The sequence below is a fragment of the Typopeltis vanoorti genome, chromosome 6 (genome assembly GCF_054136105.1).
Source record: "Typopeltis vanoorti isolate ZY-2024b chromosome 6, IOZ_Tvanoo_1.0, whole genome shotgun sequence".
Classification (NCBI taxonomy): domain Eukaryota; kingdom Metazoa; phylum Arthropoda; class Arachnida; order Uropygi; family Thelyphonidae; genus Typopeltis; species Typopeltis vanoorti.
The window spans coordinates 62,094,498-62,105,191 of record NC_143554.1 but is presented as its reverse complement, the minus strand read 5'-3'; the positions used below and the strand labels follow the sequence as shown (position 1 = coordinate 62,105,191).

At 35.9% G+C, this 10,694-nt stretch overlaps 1 protein-coding gene across 1 annotated transcript in view; it reads left to right on the top strand.

Moving 5' to 3' along the window:
* Positions 1 to 723: 723 nt before the first annotated feature.
* LOC150105493 (polypeptide N-acetylgalactosaminyltransferase 3-like) overlaps positions 724 to 10,694 on the top strand; it is a 50,938-nt gene continuing 40,967 nt past the window's right edge. Inside the window, exon 1 of the mRNA XM_090393973.1 lies at positions 724 to 973. Coding sequence (XP_090250099.1) covers positions 724 to 973 — 250 coding nt within the window. The remainder of the gene's footprint in view (positions 974 to 10,694) is intronic.

Here is a 10,694-nt window from a genome sequence, read left to right as displayed (position 1 = left end):
GTAACTCGAATTTTTAATTCTCAGTTTTTAAAAATTAACTGCAGGATTAAAATTTGGTAGACTATAGACCTCGCACTATTTTAGACAATATACTGTTAAGTTAGACATTATATTGTTAGGACTACCGTATGTCTGTGCTTACATGTCGTAATCTCTCTCTCTTGAAAGCCTTGATTCAATAATAGATTGAAGCTCACCAATAGCGAAGGCTGAGGACTAACTACTCACCGATCTTCAAAAAATTAAGTGGGCAATTGGAGCTCCTTCACCTGTCTTTGGGAAGAAAAGACATTAAGGATTTATTTTATTTTCTAATTTCAGTTAAGTTGGATAAGATATATTAATATAATCATGGACTTTATGATTTCAATGAACAATAACAATTTAGGTGAATATTAAATCTTCATTTGAGTTTTTGCCTTAATTTTTATTAAATATATAATTTCTTTTAAAACTTTACTGTAACCCATTTTAATTTTCTCATTTTCTACACAGGCTTTGCAGAATTCCGCGCAAGGATGAAATGTTCTGATCTGATATTGCATCTACAGAAAATCTACTGAGAGAAGAATAATTATTTGAGGAACGTATTTCCAATTCAAAAATGTACTCATCAAATTCGTCATCATCAATTAATATTGGGAAAAAATCCCCATTCCAGATGTTTTTTTCGTGAACAACATTGAAGGTTTCCAATCCATCAATTCAAGAAAAATATCAGTAATGAGATTTAGACTCTGCAGGCGTCGTCAACGACTGACTTCAGTGTTATTAACTTTTCCAGCCATTGCTACAATTTTTGTTGTGTTCAATCTTCAACAACCCCAAAATTCCCAAAGTGATGACATGGTAATGCTACTACGTAATAATAAGAAACAGAAAGAGTATATTGATAAAAGGGGAATTCATGTAATTGTGGGGCACTATATTGGCAATGATCTTCCTTGGGATACTAAGCCTAACCTAACGAACGGTAAGCTTAAGAATGATAGTTAATAAATCATTTAAAAATTAATCACATTAATTATAACTCGATGAAAATATATGCATTACAATTCTGCCGAATTTTTGGACAAATCTTGCTCAAAAATAATCAGTTTCGAATCTTGTGATAGCTATAATTGTAGAAGCATATATATAAAAGGCGGCAAAGCCGAATCAGGCTTGCAGTCTATTATTATATTGCCCACTAGCTAAGGATGATAATTAAATGAATTTCGTGGCAAATGCACGCAAGCCCATTGGCATGGAAATAACGAAATTCCATGCTCATTCCTTGTGTATATAAAGGGAGCGTGTGCACTCCCCTTTTTGACAAGAGCATGCTCATAGTTTAGAGGGAGAAATTGCTGGTGGATTAATTTCAATATTTCGCACTACCTATCTCTGTGAAAAGACATTTTCAAATATGAAATATGTAAAATCTTGTTACAGATCAGTATTATCTGAAGAGTATTTGCAATCAGTTTATCACAATTATGTCTCATAAAACGGATTCCATACTTCTCACTAATTTCCCCAAAATATATTTGTACACAATTATATTCTCTATTTTGTTAATAGAAAACAAAATATACACTATTTACTAAAATAAAGAGCCAAAAGGCTTCAATTCGGCTATGTAAAAATTATAGAAATTAAGTAGATATTAAATACAGCATTATTTCAAAGCCGAATACAGAAACTATAAAAGTTTTGTATGAAATTTGACCAGACAGCTTACGGGAATACATTCGCCGGCGTTTACGAGTTGCCCAAGCCGGACCTAATAGGTGATGACGACCGCTAACAAGCGTCCGTATATCCACCTCCTATTGGGCCATTTTGATAAGGTTTCACGGGCCTGACAGTTGTTTCGAACTTATTGGTTCATCCTCAGAGAATGTATTTCCGTAAGCTTTCTGGTCAAATATCATACAAAACTTATAGTTTCTGTATTTGGCTTTGAAATAATGCTGTATTTAATATCCACTTAATTTGTACAAAAGTTACACCTTTTTTAAATCTTAAATACACGATAACGTTGTTTTTGCCTTTTGACACGCAAAATCTAAAATCAGAAGAACGGATACACGTGAAATATTTCAATACTTGCTCTTTTCTCCTATTAAAAAATTTCACGTGTATCCGTTCTTCTGTCGAACCTCATTAGCAACTTTTTCTTCAATTATATATCTTTCACCTACTTCAGTCAGTTTCTGTAGTTCATAAACCTTCCTTCAGTCAATCCTCATAAACCAGATGCCATCTTTGTCAACTGCTGGCGAATCCTCTTCACTGCTTTCTCATTCACAGGAGACCAAAATCTGAGTACAGTAGTGCACCAGACACATAAAGACGTATCGAGCCAATGAAGAGCAATAACTTTCCCAACTATACCTGCTAGCGTTTTTTTTTTTCCCATAAACCCAAGTGACCACTGTGGTACAGTATTTTGTCTACTTTTTTTTGCATATCCTCAAAACTTCAATTTTCTGCCCATTATCCCTAAATCCTCCATGGTATCAATTTCTAGTTGTAATCCTCAACATCACACATAGCCTCCAATCGTTTTGGTCCAAAGTGCATAAGTACAAATTAATGCTATTATTTGTATATTAATTTGAGTATCACAGCAGATCACTGGTCATCTGCCGTCTTTATGATTATTCTCCACTACAGTATATGGTAATTTGTTAAGTAAACTGGAAATGAGGTTTCACTGGCCTGTCCATACTGTCCAATACTCGTTTGCAAAGTCTACCACCGTGATATGTAGCCATTTCCTTTATCCAAAAGGCAAGACCTCACTCCTAACCGACTATTGGTGCCTTCTATAGTGTTTCATATTCTTATTTACCTTTATTTTATATTAATTAATTATATTCATTATATAAATTTTATATTACTTATATTCTTATAAACAGTACTGAGTGTTCCTGGCAAGATCTATGCAAGTATACTTGAGAAACGGTTGAGAAGAATTGTGGAAGAAAAGCTTGGTGAAGAACAAGCTGGATTCAGGCCAAATAGAGGCTGTCAGGATCAGATCTTCACTTTACGACAAATAGTCGAGAAAGCATGGGAATATAACAAAGATCTGTATTTAAGTTTTGTCGATTTGGAAAAGGCATATGACAAGGTGCCAAGAGAGAAGCTATTCAATACGCTGCAGTTATATGGTGTCAATGGGGCATTATATCAAGCAATAATTAGTCTTTATTTGAGTTGTGAGTCAGCAGTTAGAATTGAAGGAAGTACAGGAAGATGGTTTAATGTTAAATCTGGTGTGAGACAAGGATGTACATTATCCCCTCTGTTATTCATTATCTATATGGATCACATTATGAAGGAATGTGGTATTAAACCTAATATCAAAATTGGAGATGTTAATGTCAGCTCTTTGCTTTATGCGGATGATGTTATACTTCTAAATAAATCCGCTACAAGTCTGCAAGATTCTCTGACTAAATTGAATAGCTGTTGTAATAGATATGGTATGAAGGTCAGCAATAAAAAGACAAAGACAATGAAAATAGGCAGAATCATTGAAAATGTCAACTGTGTTGTGAATGGTGAACCTGTGGAACAAGTAAAACATTTCAGCCACTTAGGCACAATTTTTACTGAAGATGGTAAACTAAATATAGAAATAGACAACAGAATCAGCAAAGCTAGTATCGTGGGAAGTCAATTGAATAAATTCATATGGAATAAGAAAGAAATTAGTCGGAACACTAAATTAGCTGTATACAAGACTGTGTTCAAACCAATTTTAACTTATGGATCTGAGAGCTGGGTCAGAAGTAAAACCCTTGACCAAAGACTAGAGACCGCAGATATGAGAGTCCTGAGAAAGATTAGAGGCGTGAACAGATGGCATCAATGGCAATATCATATTAAAAATGAGGATATTAGGAAAGAACTTGACATTGTCAGCATCCAGGAATGCGTTAGCAGAGCTAATCTCAGATGGTATGGTCACTTAAATAGAATGGGAGAGGAAAGATTAGCAAAACAAGTGTTCTCTGCCAGGTTGGCAGGAAAACGACCCAGAGGAAGACCAAGATATAGGTGGATTGATACGGTACAAAGTGCCTTAGACGATAGAAACATAAGATCTGATAATGGTGGAGTCTTGACAAGTAACAGACTGATTTGGAGGAAAATTGTAGATAGGAAGTTAGTAATGATGTAATTTTTTCATGTAGTACTGTCATATCCTGTACACCCCTTGAGGGTACATGGCAGGAATTTGATGATGATGATGATTCTTATTTACCATACCTAATTTCTGGCTTTTGCCGACTTATCTAAAACTTTAACTACGATTCCTGCGATGGTAACATCTCTAGTTTGCTACCTCTGTTTTGGATCCAATCTTTTGTAATAAAATCATCTTACTCATTTTCCATTCTTTGAGGACTTTGTCTGTGCTGACAGATTATACAACATGGTAAAAGGTAGTAGAAGTTCTCTTGCATATTTTCATAACATAAGAGGTAGTATTCGATCTAATTTCAAGGCAGCGTTCATATTGAGATTTTGTAATACCCTATTAAACTTCGTTTTATCTACCTTGTTTCTGACATCAATCACTGCTTGATATGCCATTGCATATCAAGCAGTGATTGATGTCAGAAACAAGGTAGATAAGAAATCATAAGATAATTTCATTTTCTTATGATTCTTTCATCAGAACATGAAAGAATCATGTACATGAAACAGTACAGATTACGTGGTTGTTGAACACACTAACAAGCGGGGATAAGATTTTGTTCCGTATTACAAGCCATTAATAATACCAGATCTGGTTACCAGTATTCCGTGGTGATGGAAAGGATCCAGAACGAATCACAAAGATTGTGGTTAGTCTATGGAATGCACAATGAGAATAGATTGAAGGTATGTATGCTTCAACAAAGAAAAACAAGGAGACATGATAGAAATGTATAAGTATACTAAAGAGGTTTTATAGGGGTTGGACACGGAAGATATGGCGGAAAGGGAAAGAACGAAGGTCTACTCCTGAAAATTGTAAAAGTGTGATCAGCATGGGTGTTAGGAATAGATGTTTTGCTTGGAGGATGGGGAATAAGTGGAATGGTTGGCAGAGGAGTTTACTTTGTTAGTTAAGGAGAGGTACGATAAGTATATTGTGTGAATAATTGGTCTATTGTAATGAGTCATCGGACCAAGAAGATATCCGTATAATAATTATAATATTTTGAAGATTTGTTATAAAATATCACTTATATGGCTTGTGATATTTTGTAACAGAACATCAAAATATGGTTTGCTTTAAAGTGCAAATTTCTTTGTTTATAACGTCTACACATGCTCAATCTATGTTCTCAGAGCATTGCTATATTTGTATCGTCATTATCATCAGACCTCCATGGAGACAGGACTCATCGTGAGGGGGGGGGGGTTCCATTCTCACGCATGCACAGTTCATAATATCGTATCTTAAATGCATTCACAGTCACCACACTATCGCGCAATGCACTCTAATCACTTACTGCCCAAACACCTACCCACCCAACTAGGAAACTGAAAGCACGAGTGTCTGTAGGGGGACTTGAAGTGGATTGAAAAAAAGGTTCCATGTTGGGTTTCCAGAGTAGGGTTTCTGGTTATCGAACCCTTAGAAAATTCATAGCATTAATGTACATTAAATTAATGGCCTTTCTTGTGTAGGATTTACATGCTTATTTACTCGAATATAACTCGCAATCCCTCCCCTCACAATTACAGTTAAAAATTCGTGGTGCGTGATATATGCGGGGATTTTCGAAGCTAAAGTTTTTCAGTAAAAAACTAAATTAACGTTTATAATTAAATCCTCGGTATTCGTTATAGTCCGCGTGGTTAGCCTAGTGGCTATGCTCTTCGCAACCATATGCCTGGGGAAGGATTGTCCTAGATTCGATTCTCGTCAACGACGTGAGGAGCTCAAGAATCTTCCTCAGCCATAGCCAAGTTAGCCGGTCTTGGGCAGCAGGGTTTCCCCTCCCCCCAAGTTTATTTGGGGTTTTTCATCAGGCAAACCGGCCCCGTGAACACACAGACTACAGTCATAGGATACCTCCAGGAATAAGGCGTAACCTATTCTGTAGGATATTTCGACTCTGAATGCCTACACTGTACAGTGTAGGTCTACGCGTGAGCATAAATTGGGAAATTAGGATTCGTTATAATTGCACCTTCGTCACGCGATATATTTGAGGCTTTTAGCGACAATGCTTCTGTAATTAATTCTTTCTGGCGAAATCATGTCCCAAACACTCAAAATCCAGTTGCACAACAGTTCTAATGATAGTCTCTTAATCTTAATCCGCCAAGCACAATTCAATATCGAGTGGAAGTCAATGCTCTCACTCCTACATTTCTTCTGCCGGTTTGCTTCCATCTCTATGCATATGATTGGTGCAGTATTAACAAAAGATCGCCTGACTCAACAACAAAGGCAAGCCGACGATTGTTGAGTTGAAATGCCGATTTTCTTCAACCAAATTCCAAAATATCTGAAACTGTAATAACATTTAGTATCAATTTCTTACAGTTTTAAATTTTTTTTTGTGTGTGCGAACTATATGCAAAACATTTAAATTTCTTTTTTTCATAAAGTAAATCAGGGGTGCGAGATATTCGAGTAAATATGGTATTAAAAGTGCTAAAAGCTTTGAATAATAAATCTGTTAATGACTGCCTTTTTGTTCCGCAAGTGAGCAGGCAAAGCTGTTTGGTCCAAACTAACTTTTAGATTTTAGGCTGGTAGGAAGCCAGTTTCCACATTCAACTATCACAAGACTTTTTTTTATTAGTGATTTTCTTGGGTATCTGGATAGGAGAGTATGGCAAACAACTTCTATCATCTTGTGGTCCCTAATTTATATTCATTATATATTGCATGAAATAGTGAAGGTTCTATGGTCGATTTTCATTAGTTGTGTGATTAACACCCCCCCCCCCCCCCCTTGTTTCTGGAGGAAGAATCCTACTTGCCTGTACCAAAGATCAACCAATTTGGGAACCATCTGAAAAAATGCCTAGTAAAAGTTCCCCTAGTTAGCAACTAGAATCAAGCTTATTGTAGGTGATCTGGTTCTATGGAAGTAAATGCCATTTCTACACAGCTGCAAGTGCTAAAAATTACAAAATAATAATTTATCTCATTAGTTACATACAGTCTTTTTTTTAAAAAAATAAATCAATACTTCTGAGAGCCATTCTAGTTCAGTTAGTAATGAAGCTGTCTTTTGGTTGGAAAAACTCAGTTTGAGGCGCAAAGAGCCTTTATGTGAAAGATCTTCAATTGAAGTGAGTCAGCTGGTTTAATATAGAGTGGCATGTGAGACCATATAAGAAAAAAATGTACTTGAGTGATGGTAGATTATGTGGTAGGATAAATTGCCTTATTAGAATTAGCATTAATCAGGTTCCTGTGAAGCCAATTTTCTTGGCTATGACAAGCCATTGGGCCCACTGAATAAGGGAAAAGGAATAACGCTTTTTGATTTGTATTAGAGGGTACTGATTTTAGTGGTGCACATTATAAAATGATAGCCGGATAAAACCCTTTTTAAATCAAGATCAGAGTCTGGCTTTTACAATTGTATAATAAATAAATCTAGGTCAGAACTTAAAACTGTTCTCTTGAAAATTGATCTCAGTTCATATCAGAAAATTGTATGATTTGATTAATGGAAAATCCAAGAATTCTCATTAAATAATATTATTTGATAATTAAGCAAAAGACAATTAATCCACAAGAAGCTGATTGACTAGTAGTGTCGGCAGTTAATTAAATCAGTGTTACTCTAGCTTACTATGTGTATTGTAATGTAGCTTGTCTCTTTGTGTGTATATACATACAGGTATCCCTTGCTTAACGTGAGATTTGATTAACGAAGTGAAATTAATTGCGACAATCCTTTATATATGCGGCAAGGGTTTAATTAATGAAATTAAATTAAATTTACCATGCAAAAACATGCAAGCTTCGAGGAGTGTTTCCTGGTCTAGAGAAGGTAAGTCGAGACCATGATAACGCACTTGGCCAACCAAACTCTCGTAATGATCCAGTGGCGTAGCTAGCGGGGTGCGGTACGCCCGAGCGACACTTTTCACATGAGACACAATTTTATTTTTCGACGATTCTTCTATTTATGTTAACTTGGTAATTTTATTACTTAATAATTAGTTTTCAACAACTATACTTACAATTAAAATAAACGTAAACATAGTGTTTTAATTTCATTCCCTACGTGGGGTTGCCACCTTTTGGTAAATCCAAAGAGGGACACACTTATCGAATATGAAAGTCTTCCTCTACTCTAAATGTATAAAATGAAAAAGACAAAGTTGAATATGTAATTCTAACCTTATAAAATATTAAAAGATTGAATACATTGGTACCTGTATTAGTGATTTAATAATATTTATATTTTAAATATACATGTTGTCCTGCAAAGGCCTGTGTAGCTCAGTGGAAGTGGCGCTTGCGTCCTCTGCGCTTGGCCGCTTGAAGTTAGACCTAGGTTCTAGTCTAGTCGCTGACTGGAGGAACTTTTTGTAAGCCTATCTTTGACCAGTTCTCAAGTTAGTCGATCTCTGGCACAGACAAGTGGACTTTTCGTCCCGTAAACTCAAGAAAATCGACCGTAGTACCCACATTATTGCAGACAGTGACATATCGTGTTAGGGTTAGGTACCAAGAGATGGCAACACTTGTTTACCAGCCTCTTCATCGGTGGCTGCTATAATTAGTGATTGACATGGGCTAGCTATCTCTGATTGGCTACTGGTGGAGATTGAACTGCCCACTCAGTCTCCAAAAGCTAGATAGGGTATAAAGGTCTCGCCTACTCTATTAAGGAATAAAAGGTGTTAGTTGATTTTTTTTTTAAGTTGTCCTGCTTAGGTGTAATTCGGGATGCTGAAAATTTTCTTAAAATTCGGGTTGCCCCGCCTAATTCGGGACAGGTGGCAACCCTATCCTACGTCGTTTTGACTTTTTGTAATATTTTTGGTGTGTATTGAGAGGGGTGGCAAAAGCTCTAGCTACGCCACTGTAATGATCTATGCGAGAATGTGAAAGTTTTATTTTTTCCACCAAATAGACATCATTGCTACAATCCATGGACGTCATTGCAACTTTCAAAGCCTATTTTCTTAAAAAGATATTCTCAAAGGCAGTTGAAATAACAATGGGAGAAAATGCGATTACGCTCCAAGAATTTTGGAAAAATTTTAACATTAATGTTAAATTTCAATTGCATGTTTATACACGCAATTGAAAACATTCATGATGAGTGGGAGCAAGTGTCTTCTAGCTACATGAGAGCTGTTTAGAAAAACCTTTTGCCAGAATGCGCTAATGACTTAGGTGGTTTTCAAAATCCTGTGAACAGTGTGGTTGAAGAAATCGTTACAATTGGTGGACCTTTGTTTTGATAGTGTTGATGCAGAAGATGTTAAAGAATTATTGGATTCAAATTTAAAAGATTTTAAATTTGACAACGATCTTCTTGAAATTGAACAACAACTCTCATATGAAGACAACGAACATAGAATGTGAAGATGAGGTTCCAAAGGAGATAACAGTCAAAGAACTGGATGGAATATTTCGCATTTTAGAATTGCTTAAGAAGCAAGTAATGGATACGGATCCATTAATCAAAGAATGCTTGTTTGCCGAGGTCTAGAGAATTATTTTGCTTGTTATCGTAGAATTTATGCTGATAAGAAAAAAACAAACTGTTCAAACGACTCTTGATAACTTTTTTGATAAAAAAATTGCAGTAACTAATGTAGGTACAAGCATTTATTAAATATTTACTTTGCATTCATTTTTTTATTTTTCCTAAAAGCGTGCCATTTAAACGAATTATTAATACACTAATCGATCACGGACGAATTGTAATTTTTAGCATTGATTATTATATTTGATTAACGCAATTTTGATATTATTATTTTTATTATTATTATTATTATTCCTGATACCTCCAAGGAGTCCGAAGACTCATCGCGGGAGGACATCTTCAACTGTCTCTACATCTTACCTCTACTACGAATCAACGCCATCTACCGCCCACCTCCAACACTACCACAACTAGTGATTTTTGTCTGTAAATTGCGTGTGTTCTGAAGGGCCGATTTGTATGTATGCGGGATGAAAAACCCGAGTTTCCGGGAGAAAAAACCCTGCTACCTCCGTATGAGATCGGCTAACTCACCATCGATTGAAATCGACCAGATAAAGATTCCTCCCGTCGCGACGAGAATCGAACTTAGGCCTATTCCAATCGAAGGGCGCAACATTGAATATACGCGGTAACATTGAGGGATTAATTAATCTCGTTAATCAAGGGATACATGCGTATATAATAACAATAATTATCATTATTACGGATAACTCCAAGAAGTCTTTAGACTTATCGAGGGAGGCCCTAAATCATATCAAGAAAAACTATTTGGCATTCACAAGGTATCTATCGTACTTTGCATTGAATTCATTTACAGTCAAGGCACCCACAACAAACTCTGGCAGTTTATTCCACTCATTCACCACTCTCCAAGTAAAAAACCCAGTTCTAACACCCTTGCTAACTACACTCTTGCTCAGTTTCCATGGATGGCCTGTAGTTCTTCCATCACTAGACCTGTTCTGAAAAATTTTCTCTGAATTAATCTTGTAAAAATCCTTCAGT